General features: G+C 31.4%; 6 protein-coding genes across 8 annotated transcripts; 5 read left to right on the top strand and 1 right to left on the bottom strand.

The window, feature by feature from the left end:
* The first annotated feature begins 1984 nt into the window (after positions 1 to 1984).
* On the top strand, positions 1985 to 4562 carry LOC137824434 (phenylacetaldehyde reductase). Its single transcript, XM_068630081.1, has 7 exons — positions 1985 to 2068; positions 2200 to 2358; positions 2437 to 2609; positions 2686 to 2871; positions 2952 to 3114; positions 3614 to 3800; positions 4275 to 4562. The coding sequence occupies exons 2-7, from the start codon at positions 2250 to 2252 to the stop codon at positions 4417 to 4419; spliced, it is 963 nt and encodes a 320-aa protein (XP_068486182.1). The 5' UTR covers positions 1985 to 2068; positions 2200 to 2249; the 3' UTR covers positions 4420 to 4562.
* A 1218-nt stretch (positions 4563 to 5780) lies between these two features.
* LOC137823765 (transcription initiation factor TFIID subunit 15b) lies at positions 5781 to 9619 on the top strand. 2 transcript variants are annotated; one of them, XR_011083160.2, is made up of 7 exons: positions 5781 to 5961; positions 6042 to 6132; positions 6292 to 6910; positions 7236 to 7386; positions 7485 to 7566; positions 9107 to 9305; positions 9387 to 9619. XR_011083160.2 is itself a non-coding variant. In XM_068629026.2 (6 exons), the coding sequence occupies exons 1-6, from the start codon at positions 5868 to 5870 to the stop codon at positions 9210 to 9212; spliced, it is 1143 nt and encodes a 380-aa protein (XP_068485127.1). In that variant the 5' UTR covers positions 5781 to 5867; the 3' UTR covers positions 9213 to 9619. The 2 variants fall into 2 exon arrangements, 1 of the variants encoding a protein (XP_068485127.1); XM_068629026.2 differs by having other exon boundaries at positions 9107 to 9619.
* Positions 9620 to 11129: 1510 nt separating this feature from the next.
* Positions 11130 to 16631, top strand: LOC137823767 (protein FLC EXPRESSOR). The gene is made up of 4 exons (XM_068629027.2): positions 11130 to 12640; positions 14534 to 14700; positions 15077 to 15162; positions 16340 to 16631. The coding sequence occupies exons 1-4, from the start codon at positions 12150 to 12152 to the stop codon at positions 16430 to 16432; spliced, it is 837 nt and encodes a 278-aa protein (XP_068485128.1). The 5' UTR covers positions 11130 to 12149; the 3' UTR covers positions 16433 to 16631.
* Positions 16632 to 19524: 2893 nt separating this feature from the next.
* On the top strand, positions 19525 to 20116 carry LOC137827103 (LOB domain-containing protein 12). Its single transcript, XM_068633315.2, has 2 exons — positions 19525 to 19705; positions 19867 to 20116. Exons 1-2 carry the CDS (start codon positions 19547 to 19549, stop codon positions 20074 to 20076), a joined length of 369 nt encoding a protein of 122 aa, XP_068489416.1. The 5' UTR covers positions 19525 to 19546; the 3' UTR covers positions 20077 to 20116.
* A 2491-nt stretch (positions 20117 to 22607) lies between these two features.
* Positions 22608 to 23901, bottom strand: LOC137826568 (CCT motif family protein). 2 transcript variants are annotated; one of them, XM_068632578.2, is made up of 3 exons: positions 23422 to 23901; positions 22958 to 23107; positions 22608 to 22853 (listed from the first exon to the last, which is right to left on the bottom strand). In XM_068632578.2, exons 1-3 carry the CDS (start codon positions 23899 to 23901, stop codon positions 22830 to 22832), a joined length of 654 nt encoding a protein of 217 aa, XP_068488679.1. In that variant the 3' UTR covers positions 22608 to 22829. The 2 variants fall into 2 exon arrangements, with proteins under 2 accessions (XP_068488679.1, XP_090149533.1); XM_090293407.1 differs by lacking the exon at positions 22608 to 22853 and having other exon boundaries at positions 22967 to 23146.
* A 2055-nt stretch (positions 23902 to 25956) lies between these two features.
* Positions 25957 to 27856, top strand: LOC137827099 (UDP-glycosyltransferase 87A1). The gene is made up of 2 exons (XM_068633311.2): positions 25957 to 26566; positions 26843 to 27856. Exons 1-2 carry the CDS (start codon positions 26068 to 26070, stop codon positions 27712 to 27714), a joined length of 1371 nt encoding a protein of 456 aa, XP_068489412.2. The 5' UTR covers positions 25957 to 26067; the 3' UTR covers positions 27715 to 27856.
* The last annotated feature ends 57 nt before the right edge of the window (positions 27857 to 27913 follow it).

Genomic DNA, 27913 nt, shown 5'->3' with positions numbered 1-27913 from the left:
GGAACAACTAAAGAGAAAATCTCAAATCTCAAAGGGTAGAATTAGATACTCATGTTGGGCATTACAAGCATGGAAAACAAGAAGAAAAAAAAAATCTAGGATGTATCTCCTTGACGGAGTTGCCAATATTTGGTGTGTTGATGAATCCTTCAAAGCCAGAGGTTAAATAAACAGGACATAAATAAATAGAATAACACAGAAATCCGTAAATATAAACTAACATTAAAATTTTGCTTTAGCTGCCAATCTAATTGTGTGCAACAAATTAGATTAAAATGTTACACAATCTGGACATCCAACAACATAAGAGGTTCATAATTACATAATCATATAAAAAAAAGCAAAAATACATAAAAACAAAATAAGCAAACCAAATTTGTTAAAACTTGTGAAGAAGAAGGAACAACATTGTATTCTTGCATACTAAAAGATTTTTGTAGTTGCGAAGATTTGGTGTGTTGATCAATTAGTCAAAGACATAGGTCAAATAAGAAAGGACATAAATAAATAGAAGAACACATACATCCGTAAATATAAACTAACAATAAAACTTTGTTTTAGCTGCCAATGTTAGTGTGTGCAACAAACCAGATTCAAATGTTACACAATCTGAATAAGAGGTTCATAAATACAAAATCTTATGACAAAAAAAAGAAAAACATAAAAACAACATAAGCATATATAGGTTAAACAAAACAACTAGAATAAAATTGAGAAAAATATAATGAAAAAGAACACATAACGAAATAGTGGTTTTCTCTTTAAGTTGCACTATACATTTTACTGTGAAATGAAAGACTTTTATGAGACAACACATAAATAAAATCTAGCGGAGCACAATACATGCCTAAATAGTATTATATTTTTTTAAAAAAACAACGAGAACAAAAATATTTAGAAAACAGCTGATGTTGTAGTTGTAAAGGTCATTTCTTTAGCACAAAAGCTTGAAATCCACCATGAAAGAAGTAATAAGTTTTAATTTTAATAGAAAACAGAGTAAGTAAGCAATGGAAAAAAATCATACAAAAATAATTGAAGATGCATTTAATCCGAAATGCCAATATAAAGATAACTAAAAATTAAACTTAAAAATTAGAATGCAGACAAAGAACAATAACCATAAGTGAAAACAAACAACATATGGAGAAGTTCTTCATAAGCCATTTTGTTGAAAATAAGATATGAAAAGGACAGACAACCATAAAAAAAAAACATTGGATAAAACAATCGATTTAAATTGCAAGAGTTTGAAACAAAAATTTGAATAACGTCTTACAAAAATAAGTGAACAATCTGAACTTCTGATGCGATGAAGGACAAATGAGGTAAAGTGTGAGCACAACCATGTAAGAAGAAAGTTGCTTAAGCAAGTTGTAGGTAATAAACTTTATGAAGTAGAGTGTAAGAGAAGCACATTAAAAATGATGACAAAAGGAAAGATAAGGAATAAAGACACTGCAGAAAGCTAAATCAAGCGTTAATTGAATACTGTGAGAGCTAAAGGTGTAATGTACTTAAGGTGTAACATCTGTCACGTGAAGCAGGTCGTAGTTGAGTCCTTTAAAAAAATCCACTCAAATGAATAAATGTTTTACTTGAAAATTTTGAATAAACGAAAATCCAAATAAAAACATACACAAAAATCCAAAGGATAATAACATTAATAATATAATAACATATATGTTGACATCATATTTTAATATAGTACAAATTGCAATTAAAGGGTGGGTTTACGTTGTAACAATAATATTATGAACGTTTAATATAACATTAATTATAGTAGTATTAGCAGTATATTAAAACAATAAAAATGGTTTTTAATCACATTATATTATAACTATTATACTACTTTTTCAACAACAGAAGTCACTGACCTGTTTCTTACATCTAGTAGAACAATATCCAGTGATTAAAATACTTCTATAATATATTATTGCTTAATGAATAATAATAAGCATGCCAATTTTCATCACAACATTGTATATGCTATCATCTGATTTCTGGTTCAATTCCTGCATCTGTTGCAAAATGTGATGCAATTTGTGGTTTTGCTGATATGGTGCATGTAAGATGATAATATAATAATAATAAAATTTAATGAGATTTTTGTGAGTGTTGAGATTCATTATGCACCACTCATATATATTTTTTTGTACAGATATGACTTCAAATTATAATTATTTTTTGCCTCAGCAGATTACACTGGAACAGTACAAAACTGGAGGTTGATAGAATACAGTTGCCAAATGGAGAAGGTGGTGTGTGTCACCGGCGGCAGCGGCGCCATCGGTTCATGGCTCGTCCACCTCCTTCTGGACCGCGGCTACACCGTTCACGCCACCGTCCAAAATCTCAGTTAATACAATCCACACTCTCATTATTCATTCATTTGATCTCAATACTTACACAGCACAACACAACTTTTTCTAACAGACGATGAGGGCGAGACGAAGCATCTAGAAGCCTTGGATGGAGCGTCGGAGCGCCTCCGCCTCTTCCAGATGGAGCTCCTCCACTACGACTCCGTCCTCGCCGCCGTGTGCGGCTGCGCCGGCGTATTCCATGTCGCCTCTCCCTGCACTGTTGAACAAGTCCAGGACCCCCAGGTCTTGTTCCCCCGAGCTCCTCGAAAATTTTCAATCTTTTGGGTTTTTGCATGACCCCATTTGGGTCTTAATGCAGAAGGAGCTTTTGGACCCTGCGATAAAGGGCACCATGAACGTGCTGACGGCAGCGAAAGAAGCTGGAGTTCGTCGCGTGGTGGTCACGTCCTCTGTCTCCGCGATTACTCCGAGCCCCAATTGGCCCGGTGATGTTCCAAAGACGGAGAACTGCTGGACTGACGTTGAATTTTGCAAGCAAAATGGGGTTAGAAAGGGTTTTCATTTTTTTTCAGTTTCTGTTTCTTTTTCTTATATGTGTGTGTGAAGTGTTTGTGTGTGCAACAGTTGTGGTATCCATTGTCCAAGACTTTGGCCGAGAAAGCAGCTTGGGATTTTGCAAAGGAGACTGGGTTGGATGTTGTAGTAGTGAATCCTGGCAATGTGGTGGGTCCGGTTATTGCACCGAGGCTTAATGGAAGCATGGTCATGTTCGTGCGCCTTCTTCAAGGTACAAACTGCTGGTTAATCAATTGGATTTTGCAAATATTTCTTTCTAATTTTGCAGTAGGAGTGTCCCTGAATATTGGGAATGTGAACTGGAGAAGTGGCATTGTTACTGAAGTATCTTTGAGTCACAAGAGAAAAGTAGATTGCTTGGTTTTTAACTGTGTGAAAAGGGATTTGCAATGTACTAAGAAGAATAAAGGAATTTTAGGGGTCAAGGTTTTAAAATGGCAAATAAATGCCGCAACAGTTGCTGTGACATAGTTATTAGGCTTATTTTACAAAACCAGCTACTGCGTAGTTGATAGTATAGCTGAGTAGGACATTTAGAACTTGATAACTTCTTGAAAAGTATCAGGCTTGTTTGATTATGTTGTATTCCTTTCATTAGATTTTGCCATCTACAATCATTGTTGACCCGAATACTAATATCAAACTACCCAATTTATAACTTTTTAGGGGAGTTACTGAGAATTTGTGATATTTTGTATTTTGTGTTGCAGGTTGTGATGATACATATGAGAACTTTTTTATGGGAACAGTCCACTTTAAGGATGTAGCATTGGCGCATATTTTGGTGTATGAGAACAAATCTGCAGTTGGTAGGCATGTGTGTGTTGAATCTATCTCTCACTATGGTGATTTTGTTGCCAAAGTTGCTGAACTTTATCCAGAGTACAATGTGCCTAAGTAAGTTAGCCACACACTAGTAGATGTATAGTCAATGCAATGCAATAATCGTTTGGTCGGTAATTCAGGAATTAGATATATTGCTTGAATGAGTGTTATTGAAGAAACTTCTTACTCTTATTTGAACACAACAATTTGGTTCATGTGCACTGCAACGTTGGTTTTTACTTTTCAGTCATGCTCTTACTGATGTATCTATCTTGTATGCCATTAATCTTTAGGTTGTTGTTTCTTATGCTTATTTATGAACTAGGCTTTTGTTGCAAGAGATAGTACATGTTGTAGTTAGTGTGCAGCTTTCCTATTAGTTCTTGAACAGGCAAGGAAGAAGTGATTAGTTAATCTGAATAGTTCTTTTAGACTTGTTTGTATATTGTCTTCATAATCAAAATACAAGGTTAATATAATTCTTCTAGTGATACTTTGACACATAACATACTTGTAAATGATGTACTATGTGATTTTGCTTGAAAGGATGCAACGAGATACCCAACCAGGATTATTGAGAGTGAAGGATGGATCAAAGAAACTTATGGATTTGGGTTTGCAATTCATTCCAATGGAGAAGATTATTAAGGATGCTGTAGAGGATTTGAAGAGAAAAGGGTACCTTTCATAGTTGCTGCTGCAATATGAGTGCTTATGGCACATGTTTCTGCATAATTTGTTACCTCAATGCCTGTGCAAATTGAGTGGTATGATATGTATTGTTAATTTGACACTTTTCTATATTAATAAGAAAAAGGAGAGATGACAAAGAAATGAATAGAAAACATGCAAACAGAGAAAACGAAAAGACAATTATTTTAAACTTTCTGGCCATACAAAGAGGATTTAGAAGGAAGTTAGGTATATAAACGAATAGGAGTAATATATTATTTATAATCGCGTTTTCTTGAATGAATAATTAATATAACAAGTAAAATTAATTTATTTCAATTTCAATAGTGTTAAAGAAATTTATTTTAATATATTATTATTATTTTGAAAATATCTGTTTTATTTATGAAATTTTATAATAATTTTATTTTCACTCTGATTTATATTTTTCAAATTTATTAATATATAAAAAAATTATTACATCAACCAATTACCATCTTTATAAATATAATATAGTACATAAAAAATGGACAATTTTCAAGAAAATAAGGCAAAATAAAAATGTAAATTTCTTATTTTATTAGTTAGATAATAGTTTACTTAGATTAATAGAATTTATGATCATAACATTAAAACTCAGGATTTAATGTAAACTTCACAACTATATAGATGAGGGAAATAATCTCATTTAATTTTTTATTGAACTTAATTTTATTGTTAAAAATATTTCTTATTCAATAATGTGTGTACCTATAATTAATCGTTATGAAAAAATATTATAAAATCTAACTCGCGAGTTCAATTAAAAGTTTGACCTGATTTATTTTAATTTTTTTATCTAACACAATTGAAATAAGTAACTCTAAAATGAAAATAAAATCCAACAAAATATAATTTGTAGTAAAAAATAATATAATACATGATCAATTAACTATGTAAAAAGCAAAAAAAAGTGGTAAATATTATAATCATACATTTTTTTTTAAAATTAGTGTTTAAACAAATATTATTTAAAATATCATTAATTATTAAAAATGTCATTTATCAAATATTGACAACAAAATTACAGAAAATTTCAGTTAATAAAAAATAAAAACTAATTTAAAAATCTTATCAAAGATAAGCTTTATACTATTTTTAATTTCATTATTAAAGCACCCTTCATTTTTATTTTCATCTCTCCCTATTATCACCTCAACAATTAACAAAATCTAGTATAGAAAATTTAAATATTACAAAGCTATTATAAATAAGTGATTCTAAAATATTAAAATGAAAATAAATTTATTTCATAAATTTAAATTCAATAAATAAAACAGCTTAAATTATTCTCACATTTAAATTAAGTTCTTATTCTTATTATATTTAAGACCAGTTACAGAGTTACAGTCCTGTATCATACGTTGTACTTCTACAACTTCTCTTCCTCTCTTTGCCGTTTCTGCAATTCCTTATTGGATTCCAATCATGTCTGGAAATTACGATCAAGGTGGTGGCGGATATGGGCGTAACGATGGCGGCGGTCACGGTGGTCGAGGAGGTGGAGGATTCGGCGGACGAGGTTTCGAATATTCTCTCTTAATTTGCTTCCTTATCTTTTTTGAATCGTAAAATATCTTAATTTTGTGTTAATCGTGACAGGTGGGTATCAAGGCGGGGATCGTGGTGGGCGAGGTGGTGGCCGCGGCGGCGGAAGTGGTAGAGACGGTGACTGGCGTTGCCCTAACTCGAGGTTTGAGATTTTACCCGCCGATTTGCTTTTTTTATTTTGCCCTTTTTTTATGGAGGATATTTTGTGTTTTCAGTAGTTGGAATGGAACTGTGGATATAAAACACACCTAACGATTCTTACGTTTCTGTATTTGATTGGAAAATTGGTATTATTATATAGTTGTGGGAATTTGAACTTTGCAAGAAGGGTTGAATGTAACAAATGTGGTGCTCCTTCTCCTGCTGGTGCTAATGATCGTGGTGGTGGTGGTGGCGGTGGCGGTGGTGGCTATAATAGAGGGGGATATGGCAACAGTCGTGGGGGTAGATCTGGTAACTATGATGAAGGAAGAGGTAATGGCTATAACAGTGGTAGGGGAAATAACAATGTTGGTAGAAGTGGGGGAGGCAATAGAGGTAGTCAAGGCAGAGAAGATGGTGGATATGGTCAAGCTCCTGCACCTGCAGCTCAACCTTATGGTGGGGCTGGTGGAAACTATCCACCTGCATACAATTCTTCTGGTGGCAGTTCAAATTATGGAACTGATGTGGTTCCTCCACCTGCAAGCTATACTGGTGGACCTGCATCTTATCCTTCACCATATGGGAGTAATACTGGTGGTTATGGTGCTGGTAGCCAAGGTGGATTTGGTGGAGCTCCTGCTGACTCCCCCGCTAAGGTGAAGCAATGTGACGAGAATTGTGGGGATTCCTGTGACAACTCTAGAATCTACATATCAAACTTACCTCCGGATGTGACTATTGAAGAATTGAGAGAACTTTTTGGGGGCATTGGACAAGTAATATTCTGATCTGTTGAATTTAGTACGAGCTCTACGAAGAGAGTTATTTGTTCTATGAGCAATGGTTTGCATGAAAATGCCTTTTTTCAAAGTAAATTAACATAGTATCCATATTCTTACCGAGCATGCATGTGTATGTCAGTTAATTCTGCTTTATTTACACTTGAAATAGTTGACCCCTCGTGGCTTCCTGAGCATATTTGCTATTTTTCTTGTGAAGTGACAGGACATGCTATAGATTATGTTTCCTATATTTATGTGCATATCTCTGATTTTGCCGATGTGTTGAGCTTCATACTCTAATGTCTTTGTAACTGTTTAGGTTGGAAGAATAAAACAAAAGAGGGGGTACAAAGACCAGTGGCCTTGGAACATAAAGCTATACACTGATGAGAAAGGAAACAACAAGGGTGATGGTTGTCTAGTGTATGAAGACCCTTCCGCAGCTCATTCTGCTGGCGGTTTTTACAATAGTATTTGATCTAACTGCTACTACTATACTACTACTTTTGTGATACTACAGTTTATCTTCTATCGTAAAGAGACACTTACCATTAATCTTTCATCTCAGATTATGATTTGAGGGGTCACAAAATCGCTGTTACAATGGCAGAAAAGTCTGCACCAAAAGCTCCACCTGCACATAACCAGGGGTATTCCATATTTCAATTGTTTATCATTTTTCACACTGTTGGTGACTTTTTATTTTGCCACTGAAAACGACTGCTCTTGAAATATCTAGTTATACTAGTGTCAACATGTAAATGCTTTAATTCTCTTTTAATGATGTCATAGTAGTAGCAGTGGTTGACAGCACCCCCTTCAACACCATGTTTAAGAATAACAATAATATCACATATGAGTACCAGTTTTCTATATAATTTTGGAGTTTACATTAAGATAGTTCATTGGCTTGATACTGGAATCCATTTGTCAGAATTTAAATAATAGATACACAATATGTCTAAACTTTTGCAGTGGTATATTTTCGAAAGCTATGGCCATAATATAAAAAAAAAACTAAGTAGTGGTAAAATGTGTCTTTTCATGCTGTTATTGTGTCAATGTTGCAATCTGTGTCCTCTACATAAGTGTGGAAAAATTGCAGCTGCCACATTAATCTTATTTTTAAAAGCCCCAATTTGTCCATCTTGTGCTGTCTCATGTTGTTTTTAGTACATTTTGATGATTTTTGTGAATTTTCTCCTCCCTCGTGAATAATAACTACCTTGAAAAACCTTAATTTTTTTTTTCTGATCAAATTCAGCCCTTTCCAACCGCCCCCACCTCTGTACTTACGTCTTTGTGCTGTCTTCTATGTTTTGTTGCTTTTGCATATCTTCTTTCTCATTCTATCTTCTGCATTGCTCTGCCCATCTCTGTTTTTTAGACGGTTATTTTTTTATTTGGGCACGTAGATCACCTAGTCTCCAAACTTGCTATGCAATTGTATTTTGCCATTTCTTACGTTTTTTTTTCTATTTGCTAAGATTTGGTAAGTCCCTTCCACTGCTATTTTATTTCCAGCCATGTCCACTTCCCTGCTTCTATCTTATACTTATTTAGGCCTTTGTCATAAAAGATATGTTATGTGTCTAAATTTTTTGACTTTTGATTATTAATGATGAATATATCTTCATTTTCTTTTTTGTTTCCTAAGTAGTTGTATGTGGGTGATTTAAATTTATAAGCTCTGGTATAGTAGCCATCTCACCAAAGTTAAGAGTATTTTTGGGATCAGTCGCTCAACACCACTCTTTGGGATTGACAACAATGCAACCGAGCATATTTAAAAGCTATATTTGTAACTAGAAATCTAGTATCTCCATTTGTCATGATTAATGATTTGGTTAGACAGGATTCCTAAAGCAATAGATATCAGGTTATGGCTGATTAGTTGTTATGTAGCTTTGAAGTTGCTTATAATTTCTTTGTGGATGTCTGACATATTGGTGAAAATCACATTGGAATAATGTGTGAATGAGTTACTCGAAATATAATAATTAATTGATGAAAGGGCTGCTATTGGTTTTTATTCTAGGGGTTGAGTTGATTAGAGTGGGATGTATTTTGTACTATAACAGTTTTAAATGTATTATTAGCTATACAAATGACTTCCTAATTCTCAGTAATAAATGTTTGTGTTATTAAGTTAATGTATTAACTTTTGTTTTATGTTTTTAAATTCTATAGGGGCAATAGGGGTGGCTATGGACGCAGAGACAATTACAGAGATGGAGGTGGTTCTGGTCCTGATAGGCGTGATAATTATGGTGGGAACCGTTCACGGCCATACTGAGGGCTTCAACAGAGAACATTTTATGTACTATGATGTATGTCTGAGGGATTTGTTGTATTCTATTGGCGGGTAACTTGAGATGATAGCAAAGAGGTAGGTTGTTCACTTACTTTTACATGACCTCTTTGCTCCTTCTGTTTTTTTTGTCACTTGCTGGTGGGATTTTACTTTTAGGCTGGGATTAATACAATCATGTGAATGCTTTTAAAGGGGCAAGTGCATAGTCTCCAAGCTGCTAAGGTAGGTTTTATTTTTGTTTCTAGTGACTCCTGCTTTCATGAAAACATGTTCTATTCTTGGTTGGATACTGAACTGTTATTTTCTGGATAAATGCTTGCATCCTTGGCTCATCCCATGTGGCATCTGGTTCAAACAGGTGGTGGGATTAAAGGGATGTTTTATGTTAAGTCATAGTTCCATGGATTTTTCCTAGAAAAAAAGAGTTTTCCTTGTCTGCATGTTGCATTTAACCTTAATATCTGTATGATAAGTTAAAATATATACAATCATAACCTGTTGTAAACTAAATGTTGAATTCATGCTCAATTTAGGTCACATGATGACTATGTTGAAAGTTTTGGTTTGAACTCTTTAAACTTTAAATTTGCTACCAAGAAGTTCAATATAAAGTTATATGAGGCCAGTAGTGCTAATTGTACCCATAATGACCTAATAAAAGAGTGCAAGTTCTCGAGCTAATGAAGTTCCTTTATTTTTTAAATTCATCAAATTTTGCCCTGTTTTCTATTTTGTTGCACTTAGAAAATTCAAGCTGTTACTTTTTGTTTGCATCATTTTTTCTTTTTGAAATAACTACTACCCATCCAAGACTTGAAGATTCCTTTTTATTTTTTGTTTTGCCTAATTGCACCAGGTAGAACCTTTATAACTGTAATAGGAATCCTAAACGTTATGCTTTATTTTCTATTAAAATTTTAGTGTTGGTTATGGCTACTGCATCGTGAGCTATAGATGTTCATAGCAGTTGTCTGATTCTTAGCATACTTCTTTCAAATGTTTTTAATGATGATTAAGGACAGTTGTACTGGTAAGAGTTGCTACTTCTTTGGCTTTTGATCATCTTGCAGGTAGCTTCCTGGAATTTTGTGGTTTGGCCGTGCCAAAATTTGTTTTCTTTGAGGCTGAGCTATTGCATAGATTGATGCCATTATTGTGTTATAAGCTTTGTTCGCCATTCCAAAAACATAGATAGATTATATACTCGCTCCTGTAGGTAGATAGAAATCTATTGATTGTTAAAAACATTTCTCTAATAACCGCTGAAGATTTTTCATATGGTTGGATGAGAACATGAGGCGCCACAAAATGCTTTTTCGCCTCAGAAAGCTTCAGAAAATTTTATTCGCACAAGTGTTTTCTAATGTTTGTAATGATTTACTATGTATGATGAGTAATGCATAAACACGTTTCTAAAAAAATGTTAAACTCTGTAACTAGTTAATAACTACCATTTATAGTGATATTGTGTTGTATTTTTTCCATGATATATAGTCTCAAGCGTTTGAATACATTTGTAACACAACTAGTTAATATTTAAAAGCCAAATAGATTTACTTTAAGTAAAGCCTTTCAAAACCTTTAAAATGTTTAACTATAATAGTTGAAACAAATTTAAAGTTACATTTATGTAGATTTTTAAAGTTAAGATATAGATAACAAAACACTTTTTTCACCAAACTGGCATAATTTTTAAAGAAATTTATCAATATGGACAAATATTTCAAAGATTAAAAAAAGGAACAAGTTGTGTTTAGGGAAAACAATTCTAAAATAAAGAAGTTATGTTTCTCAAAGATAACTTTAAATTAATGAAGATGAATCTTGTTTTAAAATCATGTTTTAGAGGTATGACTTTAATTTTTTATTTTTGTTGAAATCGTTCTGTTTAAAAAAGACTTTTTTTTTTCTTCAAAATATGCGACTTCTCTACTTCTTTTCTATTTTTTTTTTGTTTTTTTAATCTATATATAAACATATTTTTTCATTTAAATTATTTTTTAAGAATTTGATTAATGAATTTTTAAACATTTTACGTGTTTCTAAGCTTTTATACAATCATATATATAAATTTTATTTTCAGATATTTATTTTAATAATATAATTTTTTTGATAATCTTTTATATGTTAAAATAATTTGATTATTATTTTTTTAAAATTTGCATGTAAACATATTTGCAAATTTTTTTATTATTAAATTTTATATGTGATTTTTACTTGTTAGTATATATAATTATTTAAAATAAGAAAAAATATTGTTATATAAAAACTTAATAATAAAAATCATTTAAAAAAATGTTTACATAAAAAAAATTATAAAAAATGTTATATTGTTAAAATAAATATCTGAAAATAAAAGTAAGATTATATAAAACTTTAGCAACACCTAAAAGGTTTAAAAAAATCCATTAATCAAATTAACAATTTAAAATAAAAAATATGTCTATATAATAATTTATAAAAAAGAAAAAAGAAGAAGTATAAAGGTACAACTTCTAAAAAAATAAAATAAAAATATAAAAATGTAAAACAAAACAAAAATAGGAAAAGAATAAGTTCTTAACCATATACACAGCTTCTGTAAAAATTAAATAAAAATCATATATTTAAAATAAGATTTAAGAAAACTTAGAAGATGTAATTTCAAATTGTGACTTAGATTTTTATTAGTCTAAAATTGTTTAAGTCATATTTTTCAAACACATCTTGCACATTTCTGTATTTTTTTTTATAAAAAATTTACCATATCTTAAATTTCTTTAAAAAATTAGACCAATTTCAAGAAAAGATAGTTACAAAACTGGAAGAGACAGAAGAAAGCAGTTGCAGAGCATCCATATCCACGCTCACTCACTCAACTGCTACTCTTTCCTCTCTATTCTGCATCAAATTAAAACCTCACTCTCTTCAAATCGCAAAATGGCGGGGCGCAAACACGCGCCCTCCTCCTTCACGCGCCTCGCACATTCCTCCTCCGCTGCCACGGCGGTCCGCGCCCTCGAGGAGCGCGTCGAAACGCGCCATCGCGAGATCCAGAACCTCATCTCCGACAACCAGCGCCTCGCTGGCATCCACGTGGCCCTAAAGCAGGACCTCGCCGCCACTCAGGAGGAGCTCTGTCGCCTATCCGCCAACGGTGCCGAGGTCAAGGCGGAGCGCGACGCGGAGGTGCGCGAGATCTATGAGAAGTCGCTGAAGGTGGACGCTGAGGTGCGAGCCGTCGCCGCAATGAGCGCTGAGCTGAATCGGGTGAGGGTGGACGTACAGGAACTCGCGGCGGCGCAGAAGGAGCTCGCAGCGCAGCTGCAGACCATCGAGGACGACCTCGGGAGGGTGCGCGCCGAGGCGCAGTTTGTGCCGGCCATTAAAGCCGATTTAGAGGCCATGCTCCATGAGATTCAACGAGGAAGGTAAAATTGTTCATATATTTATTTTCTTATGTGAATTATTGTTTATTTGTGGCCATGACTTTTTGAGGTCATTCATTTATTTGTTTACTGTTTCTTGTGAGGTGACTTGGACTTTTTTGTTTTCATTTTTTATTTTTTGGTGAATGGTGTTTTTCTTTTTTGGCTTGGATGTGAAAATTAGTAGAGAAAGGAATGTGCAACTTGAAAGCCTTTTAGATATAGGTTGCTGAATGTTATTGGGTGAATGCAAGGTTTTATAATGAGGGTGTGCTTCTGACTAAGCACAGATATTTTTATGTGATCTTCTTGTTAGGGTAGTTTGTGCAGGATCTTGCACTAAATGGTTGTGGATACTGCCCCAAGGACCACGTTTTGTTCGTCCTCATTAGTTGTTGTTTAGGTTTCCCTTCTCTGAACATGTAGTGGAAGTTTCAGAATCAGAATGAACTGTAGCATAGAAACAGGTGTTTGGATCATTGAGATCAGGGGAGTAAAGTAATTTTATTTGTTCTTCGTGTTTCAGAATCAGAATGAACTGTAGCATAGAAACATGTGTTTGGATCATTGAGATCAGGGGAGTAAAGTAATTTTATTTGTTCTTCGTGTTTGTCACTCACTACTCCTTTAATTGTAAATAGTTTCTAATTTTTGTTTTCCCTCAAAATGGGAGTCAGTTGTCAATATGGCAGCTAACACACCATCTGCACTGGTGTTCATTTTAGCTTTCTGCAAGTGCCTGCCATTTAATTCGTGCTATTGACAATATTGATGTTGAGAAGAAATGCAAAGACATTCATATATTGTTTATGGCTCTACCCTTGTGAGGCTCATGGACAGTATTAGTTAAACTAGATTGTGTATTCAAACATAATCAGTTATGCATATAGCATAATAGATTACTAAAAATCTCTAATTCCTATCCAATTAAAAATAACAGAAACTAAAAGGGAATTTTGTCTATTTCTTTAAAGTTTCTTTGCGTGTGCATGTGAATAGTGAGGAACATATATGATATCTGCTATAAACAAAAATGGAGGGTGAGGGTCTCCACGCACGCAACAGTTACCCGCAAATAGAGATGAAGGTGTTAATGCAACATGATCATATAATCAATTATGTAAATTGTATAGTCAATTATATGTTGATATATGTCAACAAATAATTGATTACACAGTCTTTTATAGTCAATTATGCCTGTAAATGTAAAAATCAAAGAAGGATAATATAGTATTTTTATTAATATATTAATTTCTTTTCTTTTCTCTATTTAATCAAGCAATTTCAGAATTTATTATTACTACTATTCTCTTAAACCAAACAACCTATATGACCATTTTGTTTTTCACCATTACTCTTTGTTTCTCTGTACACTAGCTTTTGTGATTTATTTTGTATTATCAGTCCATTGGTTTATGATTTATTTACTAGTTAGACTATGACTCTCTGAATGCATTGAGTCTGCTGATTCTAAAATCCTGATGCTGGCGTCTGAGTTCCTTTGAACTTTGAAACTTGATGATGCCACCATGGGGTTCGCAGAAGAGGTAAAAACTGTAAAAACTAATGTTGATGGGTATTGTTCACTGTGTACAGAAGCATGTCAGATTTATATATCATTCTTTGTTTATTTTGATTTCTTATATTGAATCCTGTGATTAGTTCAGATACTTGTCAGCCTATATAACAAAATAAGATTTAATCTGACTAACTAACTAGATTTTGTTATTGCCTGTGTATCTACTGATTCCAGGCTTCCTAATTCAACTAATCTGTCTTTTCCTGTTGGAAGAGTGATATTTCCTGCATCTTATCAGATGCAAGGGAAAAAGTTCACTTAGTCTGAAATATTGTGCAATGTGCATGCTTTACATTTTCATTTATTGTTGAATACAGGAATGCTATTGAATTTGAGAAGAAGACACATGCTAGTAACCTTGAACACAGACGGGCAATGGACAACAATATGATTATAATGTCCAGTGAGGTTGAAAAGTTACGTGCTGAGTTGGCTAATGCAGAAAAGAGGGCAAGGGCTGCAATGGCTGCAGATGCTAAACCAAGTAATTTAACTTTCTTGGTCGTTCATCTTAAGTTCTTAATTAATACAACAGAAGTATAACTTGAAAACTTGGTTAAACTTTGTTCTTCAGGGGGGGAACTGTTTAATTTTTTTAAAAAGAAGAAAAATATTTTTAATTAGAAAACACATTCTTAAAATTATCATGATAAATAAAACCTCAAAAAGTTGGTTATTTTAATGATTCTCTCTCAAGTTAGAAAGTTTGAATCCATTTGTATAAGCTTTGGAAAAGGCTATTTTATGATATAGTGCGTTTTTTCAATACTTTTTCAGAGACTACAATTTTTTAGCGATAACATATATTTTTAATTCTTTCTAGATGCATATTATAAATCTATGGATTTGTTTCTATACAGGTCCTGGATATCCTCCTGATAACTATGACAATCGTGAGATATATGGAGGAGTCAGATACCCTCCTAGTTCTTATAGCATGCATCAGGTATGTATACCCCACTCTTACAAGTTTGATATGCCTTTTACAGGCTAGTCTCGCAGTGTGAATCTGGTTCTGATTTATGAATGAACATTGTGTTTTTTCACTTCAAATCCATAAAAAATATGTAGAAACAATTTATATTTGTTTAGCAGTTGCTTTCTGCACCTAAAATAAATTCTCTGAATCTTTTCACCATTCTGATTCCTCAATTCAGAATGCAAAATCATATTTGGGATTGACCAATTTGGAATGTAAAGTCATATTTGGCGATATAAAAAGTTCATTCTGATTTGGTGACTTCTGGACTGGAGAAGGTAGAAAAACATTCCAGATATGTCAACAAGAAATTTTTGGGATGCAGAAAGCAACTGCCTATTTGTTTTGGTTACGCCTGTCAAATCTTTTCCTAAACGCCGAGCCCTACACTAGATTAATTATGTTGTCAATTTACATGAGCAGAACTCTGCCTTGATCGGTAGAGTGGAGGTGGAAAGATGAAGAGAATTAATATCGTGTGTTGGGTGGAAGGAGAAAAGAAAGGAAACAATTTTTATAAATTAGGAGATCCACTATTGTTTCTTATCTATTTTTATTAATCTCTTCATCTCTCTTTTTATTTCTTATTAAATAGACCAACCTACACAGTTTTCCAAATACTTTATTTCTATTCCTACTCTACAAAATAATTAAACATTCAATTTTTTTTGTTTTCTATTTATTCTCTATTTATATTCCCCTTCAAAACCAAGCAGGACGTAAATGAGTCCCCAGTCTGAATCTGAAATATCACTCACTGTTCACTTAAAAAGGTCTAACAATACAAATGACTCTTGAATACTAACATTTGTTTTTATTAAATCGAAAAATAAAAAAATTCTAATGTTTATTAGCATTTAACTTTACAATGATGATAAAAGAAGATCGAACTTTACAAAATAGGAAATTGCTGCCGATTTGGTCATTTGACGCACTTCCATTGGCTTAATCCCAACTTTCTTTTCTTGTTTTCGTCTTTGAAGTCATCTTATTTCTTGGGAACAAAAACTTGCTCTGCTACTGACCTGTATTCTATTGCTGAATGTATGTATCCAAGTGGATATTTTGTTTCCATATTTAACTGTGTTCCTAATATATTACCTTCGCATAACCTCAAATAATTCGAATTTGCTTAACTTTTCAGATGCAAGCTGGGGTTGACTCACATTCTCAAGATACAACCGGAGCACCCTTACATCATTCTTATGATCACCAACGTACGCAAGTACCTAGATAGGCTTCTGGCGATGCTGTAATTTTTGAAAGAGTTAAAAGAAATGTAACTTCTGGCGATGCTGTAATTTTTGAAAGAGTTAAAAGAAATGTAACTTAGGAATGCAATGTCTCTTTCCCCCAAATGAAACTTACTCAACATAGCGCATATAATTTTACTTTACTGATATCTGAAAATGTTCATAAATTTAAAGTTTGTATAATCACCGTGTTTATTATTATCATTCTTGTAACCAGTTCAGGTAGTCTACGAAGGTTCAATTTTCTTGTATATTTCATTCTTTAGCACTTGTTAAAATTCAGAAGGCTAATTTGTTTTTTTTAAAAGCTTAAAAGTACCTGACTGAGATTTTAGCTTAAACGCAAATTTTCGTGCTTGTTTATGTAATTGGATTATATAGTCTTCCTTTTATAAGTTTGAAGGGGTTTCTATTCTGCAAAAACACCTTTGGTAATTGAAGCTTGGTTATGATAAAAGATATTAGAAAATTGAGTTTAGTGAGAAGCGAATATAACGCTGCAAGCTCTACCTAATTGAGTTACGATTCAAATATTAAACATTACGATTCAAGTATTAAACATGAGTAAAATGATGCTTGATATAAATTTATAATTAAATGATATAAAAAAATATTAAAACAATAATATTGAGAGTTACATAAAAAATATGGGTTGTTAGTATATTATTACTAGAAACGTTATGTCTTAGGTGGATGAATGTTATGTCTTAGGGTGGATGGACATAAGAAATCGAAGAAGTATGTAAAAATATAAACTCAGAGGTTCTGTAATTGAAAATTGTATGTGATCAATATTTTTAAAATTGGACAGGTCATTCAATCCTTAAAAATATAGATTTAACGGTTAACTGAAGTTGCCAATAAATAATAATAATATATTAAATATTTTAATTCTATATAATATTTACTGAAATAAAAATATAATTTTATACATTTTTAACCTTCAAAGTCAGGTAAAATATAAATCAAATTAGAATAAAGGACGAGAAGGTTGTTTTCTCTTATACAAATAGTTCTTCATTTGTCTTGAATTTTTTTAACTCTTTCTTCCTGCTCCACATCTTTGGCACCCTCATAAGTTAGAAGAAAAAATATTTTAAAAAAATATATTCTAAATTTTATAATATAAAAAATATTTTTTTTCTATTTATACTTTTTGAATTGTAGGATGTTATTCTCAGATTCGGAAATATCATTTTACAATTTAAAATATTTCTTTTATTTAAAATAAAATTTGGAAAGTATTACCACTTTCTGATTCTTAAATTTAGAAATACCTTTTCTTGATTTTATAATCTGTTTTTTTTAAAAAAATCATTAAAAAATTTAAATTAACAAAATAAAAAATAAAACATATTTCAAGCTAATAGTATATTAATATTAAATTTTTATTTAATGAACAACCGTGATAATTATAAAAACTAAATGTATTCAATTATCTCAATCATTAACCAAGTTTAATAAAATATAATAGAATTAAAAAATTTCTAGTAATATTGTAATTTTTTTTATTGTATTAAAAACAAAACATCTCATTACTTATTGTGTTATTGTAGAGAATCAATTATTTATCCTGTTTTATATTTTCATTCTACATAAAATTCAATTTAATTATAATTTTTTAAAAATATTTTGAACTAAAAATTAATAAAGTATCAAAACACGCCACGTATAAGTTTTTTTAAGTTAAACGTGTTGAATTAATGAGAAGTCAAATTAGTTGGATAGTTATATGTTGATGCAGAAACTAAGTTACTATTAGGCTTACATTTTAACATTTAGGTAACTCTGCCTTCTCAAATTGTAGCATTTTCATATACATTGGAAAAAAAGGCAAATTAATAGCATTCACATCATTCTTTAACATGTGATCAACATGATCTAAGAAATTACTTAAAGGGATTGAAAGTGATGGTCAAATAAATCTCACTTTGATTAGTTGAAATAAGCACTTTCAATATCACAAACAAGAAAGATAAAAAAAAATAACTAAAAATTATAAATACTTGAGACAGTATTTATTTATTTATTTATTTTATTGATAAAAAATAATATATAAATATAGAGATATTTGGGTACTCCACTTAAATTCATCTTCCATCTTAAACATTAAGATTATTATAGTTACAATTTTTTTTTATCAAGAAAAAATATTTAATTCACGAATATTATCATAAAATTTATTTCCAATTGAAAAATACACACAAAAATATTTACTTTTTCATTAATCTTTGTTAAAATAGGAAGATAAGATATATTAAAAAAAATTGTAAATTAAAATTAATTTAAAATTAGTTTACATACTAACTTTTATAAAAGAAAAACCCTTAACTAATTTTTTAAGAAAAAAGAGATGGACAAATTAATTTAATGTATTGAAGAAGTTTACTTGTTTTATCTATTTATTTTATAAATTCTTGTATAGTTAAGGGGCAAATGGTCCCATGATATCCTAATATCCATTAACATATGAAAAATATATTAAAATAAATTGATATTTACATAAATTAAATTATAAGAAAAACTAGTTAATACATCCTTAATTATAATACATATGCTAATCTTTGCTCAATCATAAAATACTGTCAAAATCATATAATTACACACAACAAGATAAAGTTAATTATTTTGTATTTATGACATCAACATATGAAACACTTATTTCTTATTTAAAAGTTTAATAATTTTTTTGCAGGTGATGAAGCTCGAATATAAGAGAATAACAGGAAGAAAGAAGCCCTAAACCCTAAGGCAAGTGCGTTAAACAATGTGAAATTATCATCTCTGAAATCATGTTTCCCACATTCAGTCCATTTATTCTATTCCTTCAAAAGCGTTATTCTACTGGTTAATGTCGATATTCAAACTACTTTCAGACACGTAAATACTTTCAACAAACTACTTTCAGACACGTAAATACTTTCAACAATATACGTCAAATATGACAACTGTTCTTGTTAGACAAGACACTGTAATCACAACATCATTATAAACATGTTACATGTTACATTAATTTCTTGCACATATAAATTCGGATTCAGGAAAAACCAAAAACACTTTGCTTCTGGGGTGGTCAACATCGAATCTTGGATTTTGAAATGGGTGGTAATTCTTCCCCTTGTGCTTCCTGCAAGTTCTTGAGACGCCGTTGCTCTCAGGATTGCATCTTTGCTCCTTATTTTCCTTCCAATGATCTCTGCAACTTTGCCATTGTGCACAAGGTCTTTGGCTGCAGCAATATCATCAAAATGCTAAAGGTTTGATCAGTTTAATATATCTATTTTTGTTTTATAATCAAGCTAAAAGAACTTCACTAAGAGATGATCAACAATTTACAATATGTAATATTAACCTACAGTTAAATATTTCTTAGGTTCAATGCAGTTCTTAACTTGTTTTTGTATGTTTTTGCATGCAGGATGTTCCAGTTGATCAAAGAGGAGATGCAGTGAAGAGTTTAGTTTATGAGGCAAATGCAAGAGTCAGAAACCCTGTTTATGGTTGTGTTGGAATCATATCTAACCTAGAAATTCAAGTTTCTGAGTTACAAATGCAGCTTGCAGTAGTTCAGGAAGAGATTCTCAGCATAAAAAAGCAGCAAGAATTTACCTTCACCAATGCTATATAACCATGACAATATATAACTACGAATTTCTTTTCTGATGAAAAAAATTTAACTACGAATTTTGTCTCTCATTTATATCTTACCTTCATTGTATCTGAAAAAGACTCATTTAACATAAAGTCTTTATGGACTTAATTTATTTTGGTTCACTTTCCTCTCTTTTATTCACATATTTTGGTCTTAATTTATATATGTCGGTCAACTTCACACAGAATATGCCTATTCAGGCATGTTGTATATTCAGGCGTGTTAATATGATAAAGGGAGAGGGAAAAGAAAAAAGTGGCATATGCATGTGCTTATGAGTAAGAAAAAACAGTAAAACAAGAGGATCACAATTTAGAGAACAAATTAATTAATCCATTAAATAATTGACCCAATATATTACTTGAAAAAATTATTTTTAATTGGATTATATTTAACGTTTTTGGTTTTTTTCTGTCGTAACAAATTATTGATGATTTTTATAATACGATTTATATTTAAAAAAGTATGTGGTAAATAATAAATATGTTGGATATTTTAATGGACCCAGGCTTTTCAGAAAATAGTGGTGCATATATGAAAAACACGAGTGGCAAATAACAAAAGTGGCGAATGGATGGGCTAGGTTTTTAAAAAAACTTAAATTAGAAAAGGAGTATACGTGAAGCCCAAACCTCATGAGTCTCCTTATTTTTAACTTTTAATTTTCGGGAAAAGGTATATTGCTTAATATAATTAGGAAAAATAATTGGGACTAGTTTTGACAAGTTTCTCAACAAATGCTTACAAGACAAAAAAAATAAGAATAAAACCTGAAACTAATTTCTATATTAATTAATTTGTAAAAAATTTCTCATATATTTTTTATAAATTTTTATTTTTAGCTAATTTATTAGAGAATTTTATCTTTGATAAACGTATATAGAGAAAATCATTTGAAGAGACTGTTTTGCATAACACATTTTATTTTGATATCTCTAATCTATTAACAATTTCTAATATGCTAACATTAGTGAAAACAATATTGACTTTTTGCGTTTCATGAAAGTTGCTTTATATGAGAGGTCATTTTCATTTATGAAGATCAAAAACTAAGTTCATAAGTAATTGATTGAGATTCTATTATTCGTCAATATTGTGATATGATCAAAGATGGTAAGTTGATAATTGATAATTAACATAGAAATCACTTGTACAATATTAAGTTGTTCTATTTGATGTGTTAGTATGAAAAAAAATCTTTAATAACTATTCTGTATCAATATCATACTTATAAAAAAAACAAGAGTATATATTTTAGAATAAAAAAAATACTTTAACACCTTAAAAAATTAAAAACATTGGTTTGACAACTCATTATAATATATACATATATATATATATATATATATTTTAAATAAAAAATAAAATAAATATTAATTTATTGAGTTGTTGGATAGATATATATATCAAAATATTATGATTATTTAAAGGATTAAATATAATTTTTATGTTCCGGTATTTGAAATTGATTTTGTTTATAATTCAAACTTTAAATTTTTATGATATTTGTAATAAAAAAATTATTATATTCTTATACGAGATAACCAAATTTTTATGATTAATATTATAATATTTTGTTTTAATAATTTTTTAACTATACCTAGAAGGTCTTAGACCAGAGACGAAAATTAATCTTTGCGTAAAATTACAAGTGGAAGTATACTTAACCTTTTTTTAGCTAAAATAAAATAGGAGAAAACATTTTCCAAAAAAGAAATATAAAATATAATTCACTAAAATGAGCATTTCAATACGTAACAAAATTCCTAACAATTTCTTTATGTCATACTTGACCAGAGAGGGAATCTATATTCATTACAACAATTGTACTTTGAACAAGTCAACATTCAGAAAGTAACATGAAAATATCTCTCACTGACATAATTCAGAAAAAAAATAGACATTTATTTTTTCTAGTTCACTTGCAAGATATGTCATGCTTACATGTTTAAGGTACCAAACTTAGCGAAAAAGTTCATCACTCAACTAAATTGGCAAAAATAAAATGCTATATTATTAGAACCCCAAAAGATAGATTTGTAAAGAAACTAATCAAAAGAAGATTAATTTGAGTAATATGAAGTTCTTGTGGAATATTATATGATTTGAGAATCGAATCTAAAACCACTTTTGTACCAAATCAAATCATACCAAATCATAAACCACTTTTGTACCCAGAAAAAGGAAAATGAAAAAGAAGTAGACGGTGGTAGATCCACCATATTCTTTTTCTTTTTTTTCTTGTGAGTGTGTTTTATTTTTCTCTTTTTGATGACTGATGGGTGGGTATATCCAAATGAAAGTTGGAATCAATAAATTAGGACCATCAACCTTGGAAATTGGCAAAGGAGAAAGACAAGAACAAGAGAGTTAAGGTTTAATCTGTTTTATTATTTTGACGTTAAATTTGTTCATCTAAACCTTAAAATTTACAATTTCTACACATAAGATCAAAATAGTAAAGTAAAGATAAACAACAAGCGTGGACATGAAGACGCATGAAATTCCAAAATTGTTTTTCTTTCTTATATATTTGAAATGGAATGAATTTTATACTGAGATCAGAAGCAGTGAAGTTGATTTCTTTTTTCTTTCCTTTTTTTGAAGTTGTGTAGAGATAATTTGAATGGATAAATACAAGAAAATAATGTTTGAAGTTGAAAAGAAATGTACAGTGGCATTAGATATTTTGGGAGATATTTTGGGTTTGAGATCTTTGTGGAGCAACTTCAGTGTCTCTTCACAAAGCGACCCTACAACAAAAATATCGGAAAAGCTGCTTTCATAACAAAACAAAATGACCATACTGCAAAACCCAATGGCACCAAAAGAAACACAAAATTCATAAGTGAAAGACCTTGATTCTTGGTCTTTTATCAGCGTTTAGTTTCCGAACTTGGTATCTTATCTTCTTTGAGAACAATCTGTTCTGACGCTTCTCTTTGTATCTAAGAACACTTGCTTCTCTTCTTGCTCTCTCTTCTTCCAACACTGGCACTTCTCCATTCTAAACCACAATCATATATCATTCATTGCTACTCTCTCTCTATATATATATTACCATACACAAAGTAACAAAAACATCCAAAAATTAACGTTGGAGTTATCCAAAAATAAGTACACATACCTAAAACTAAAACTACCTGTTAATACTAAAATCATACCCAAAGGAATTCCAATCACTGCATATCTATCAAACACTAAAAGAATTGAAGATATGCAAGTTATTAATTGCAGGCATGCATTTGAATAAGCATATAGGTAAAGTAAAAGGATTGAGGAAGAAGCATGTGATAAGATTAATGGATGGTAGATACTAACATAGCAGCTATTATTGGTGGCCAATGAAAGAGAGCATTCATCAGCCCAGAGAGAGCCTCGGTTAGACCATGCATCCAAAACCTCTTGATAGTTCAAGTTCAAGTTCAAAGACAGCATCTTCTCATCATCCATTTCCCAGAACCCAACTATGTTTTCTCTCTTTATCTGCTGCTCCTCAAAAGGGTACTGGCTCATGCTCTCTGTCACCTGTTCTTTCCCTTCGTTTTCATCTTCTCCTTCCTCTCCAAAGGGGGCCAATTCCTCCCATTCCATGAAATCCCAATGAAGTTCCCCACTTGAAGAGTTCTGTTGCAGCAACTCTTGTTCCTCCTTGGAGTTGAAGACCCCTTCCAGTTCCTCCAAAATATTGAAATCTTCATAGGTGTAAGATTGGTTAGAATTTGGTAACAAGGAGGTGAAAGCATCTGGTACCTCTTGTTCTTCCTTCTTGGGGCTTCTCAGTAGTGAAGTGCATCCCATCTTATCTCAACTAAGTTTCTTTCTCTCTCTCTCTCTTTCTCTCACTTTCTCTCACCAATGGACTTATGTAGTTGCATAATAATAATGCATGTGCTCCTACCATACCACGTTATGTATCCATCAATGGTATGAAGTACGCATGTTATATAGTGGGAACAAACAATCACAATGAAATAATTGACCCTCTCCCTTCATTTGTTCCATTATTTTCTAATATTTCATTGTTTGTATATTCTTTATGTTTAATCCTTACTTTGTAAACTATTTGCTTCAAATTATACATCTTTTTAACTCATTTGAATCCATACACATACATTAATCTATATATTTTATTTTGTTTTTGTTTTATACCTTATTAAAAGGAATTCAAATGTGTTTACATAAGACTAAACCATAAAATTTTGTAAATATGAAAGTAAAGAAGTAATTAAAGGTGATAATAATAATAATATATAATATATTATTATTATTATAATAATAGTTGTTTTTATTATAAATAATAATATTATATTATTATGGTCTTTATGGACGAATTTAATTGATGAATAAAACCATTACACTAAGAATTGACTTTGACGCTTGACGAATTTTATCACTACAAAAATATTTAATTCTAAAAGAGGTTTGTTATCCAAAATAAGCTTAGTTTATTGACGTACCACTACAAAAATATTTAATTTTAAAAAAGTTTTCTTATCCAAAATTCTAATATCTTAAGAAAATTATAAAAAGACAAAATATAATTAGTTATTATAATAACTAAATTAGAAATATTTAAAAAAAATTGATTTTTAAATTAATTTTTATTATTATTAAATAATTTTTAAATTGATATCTAATTAACTATCATAATTTTTTTACCAGATTTACTAGTTGTATTTTATGGTATGTATTGACAACAATTTATCGTGACATTGTAATATAATATTTTATGTTATTATATTGTTAAGTTTGATTACAAATGTAGTTTCTTTTAATAGTTTATAATTTTATTTTTATTTATTAACTAATTATTTATTGACTTATTTAATTTAAATGCGTTGAAATAATTTCATGCATTTAACAATAAATTTCTATCAAAAGCACCTAAAATATTTAGCGATAATAATTTTCACACTATTACTTCTATATTATTTTATTATTTTATTTAATCATATTTTTTAAATTATCAAGAATATTATTATTTTTATTTTTGTTACTTATTTATAGATTATGTGTTAGACTTTATAAAAAATGGAAAGTTTTCCGTTGTATTAAATAATAATTACCTATATGATTTATTATTATTTCAAAATTATATGATAGTAAATTTTCATATGTATTACATATTATGTATTATTTTAAATCCTTATAGTTTTATGAAAATAAATTTGTATAGTAAATATATTATACTTTTAAAAGACCTGTCGTGAGTTCCCCTTAAAGTACAGTTGAAATAGAATTAGATATTGATTATTACTTTGCTATTGACTGAATTTAGACACTGACGTTTCATTTTCGTCACTAGCTAAAATTAAATTAAAAGACCGACTTTTCATTCACCAGTGAAACTATAAGCATTTTGAAAATTTATGTGTGATTAAATAATTAAAGACAAATCTTCAAATAATTTTGTGTGTGATTGCTTAGCTTGTTCTAAAGTCTGTTATTATTAAACAAATAAAGGAAAAACACAATTTAACCATCAGCAACTAAAATGACTGTGTCCAATTAAAACATAATAGACAAAAAGATATTATTAATACAAAGTAATTTCGATTTTATTAATGATTAAATCTTATCCAAAGATTTTATGGATATTTTTAATAATGTATTTCTTTCCATCGTATTTTTTCATTTATAACAGTCTAATCTCCAATGTTAATTAAGGATTGAATACATCAATTACTCAATTCAAAATGTGTTATGTACTTTTTCTAACATAATTTATTAGCATTTTAAGATTTGATCTCATATTAATACATGTTTTAGTTAGAAAATAAATAAGATCTGATTAAAATTATATTGATGAAGAATCTAACTCTACAGTGTTTAAATTATTATTTAAAGCAGCCATGTTGTTGTTTAATACTGGAAACTGCACCAGTCAAGAAGATTGCAAATACATAGAACACTCCAGAAGACAACAAACCCAACACTCACACTCATTGATCCACTTCTCCGGCTATGCATAACTCCGGCGGAAGCGGCGGCGTATGCCACTTGGTGGCTATGCCGTTCCCGGGCAGAGGCCACATCAACCCCATGATGAACCTGTGCAAGATCCTGGCATCGAGAAGACCCAAGGAGATTCTCATAACCTTCGTGGTCACCGAGGAGTGGCTCGGCTTTATAGGCTCCGATCCCAAGCCGGAAGCCATTCGCTTCGCCGCCATCCCCAACGTCGTCCCTAACGAGCGCCACAAAGCCGCCAATTTTCCCGCTTTCTACGAAGCCGTCATGACAAACATGGAAGCGCCCTTCGATCGGCTCCTCGATCGGCTCGAGCCGCCGCCGACCGCGATTCTAGGCTGCGTTGAGCTGCGCTGGCCCATCGCCCTTGCAAATCGGAGGAATATTCCCGTGGCTGCGTTTTGGACCATGTCGGCGTCGTTTTACTCCATGCTGCATCACCTTGATGTCTTTGCACAACAACGGCGTTTGAACGTTGACAAAGATACGCTGGGTATATATCGCTTTTTTTACATCTGATTTTGTTTATTTACTTTCCCACTGGTAAATCATGAAGAAGAAAATTAAGGTTTATGCACAAGCCATTTATGGGAAAGACAAATGTTAAATTTGGGATGTTGTGAGAATTTACAAGTATGATTGCTTATATCAGTCTTAATCTCTAACTGTTAAAAGGGTGAAACTTTCGCTATTGCTAATCATGTGCAAAAGGGTAATGCAATTGTATATAGGTGCATGTCTTATCTGTGGGGTTTTGTAAATGATGCAGATGGAGAAGTAGAGAACATTCCTGGAATTTCTTCGGCTCATTTGGCAGACCTTCGAACTGTGCTTCATGAAAATGATCAACGGGTCCTGCAGCTTGCATTGGAATGTATTTCGAAGGTTCCCAAAGCAAATTATCTTTTACTCACCACAGTCCATGAATTAGAAGCTGAAACAATTGAATCCTTAAAAGCTATATTTCCATTTCCAATATATCCTATTGGCCCTGCTATACCATATTTAGAATTAGGAGAAAACCCTTCTTCAGTGAACAATGATCATAACCCTGACTATATAAAATGGCTAGATTCTCAGCCTCCTGAATCGGTATTGTACATTTCTTTGGGCAGTTTCCTTTCAGTGTCTAGTGCTCAAATGGATCAAATTGTTGAGGCACTAAACAGTAGCAACGTTCGTTATCTTTGGGTGGCTAGAGCGGATGCTTCTTGGTTGAAAGACAAGTGTGGAGATAAGGGTGTGGTGGTGCCATGGTGTGACCAATTGAAGGTGTTGTCTCATTCTTCCGTAGGTGGATTCTGGAGCCATTGTGGATGGAATTCCACTCTTGAAGCTCTCTTTGCTGGTGTACCAATGCTCACATTCCCTCTTTTCTTGGATCAAGTTCCAAATAGCAGCCAAATTGTAGATGAGTGGAGGAATGGGTGTAAGGTGGAACAAGAGAAGTTGGACATTGAAGAGATTGTGGCAAAAGAAAAGATAGAAAAGCTGGTTAAGAGGTTTATGGATCATGAAAGCCAAGAGGGAAAGCAGATCAGAGGCAGGGCAAGGGAAATCAGGGCCACGTGTCTCAAAGCCATTGGCACAGGTGGGTCCTCAGATGGGAACCTTGATGCATTTATTAGAGACATTTCCTAAAACTGATGCATTCATAAGCTTTGAGTGACAGATTAAAACGAACTTATCTTTATGTACGGATAATCTTAATTGTCGTTACCTGACTTTCCATAGTGGATTTAATTTTGGGCTTGGTAAAATGTCAAGAAGTTATTCTTATTCACAAGAGTCTAAAAATGATCTGAACTCCACTATAATACCGCAAGTTCCCTAGTCTTAG

The sequence above is a fragment of the Phaseolus vulgaris genome, chromosome 8, assembly GCF_051622355.1.
Source record: "Phaseolus vulgaris cultivar YP4 chromosome 8, ASM5162235v1, whole genome shotgun sequence".
Lineage (NCBI taxonomy): Eukaryota > Viridiplantae > Streptophyta > Magnoliopsida > Fabales > Fabaceae > Phaseolus > Phaseolus vulgaris.
The sequence above is the reverse complement of the archived record's forward strand: the minus strand, read 5'-3'. Positions and strand labels throughout refer to the sequence as shown.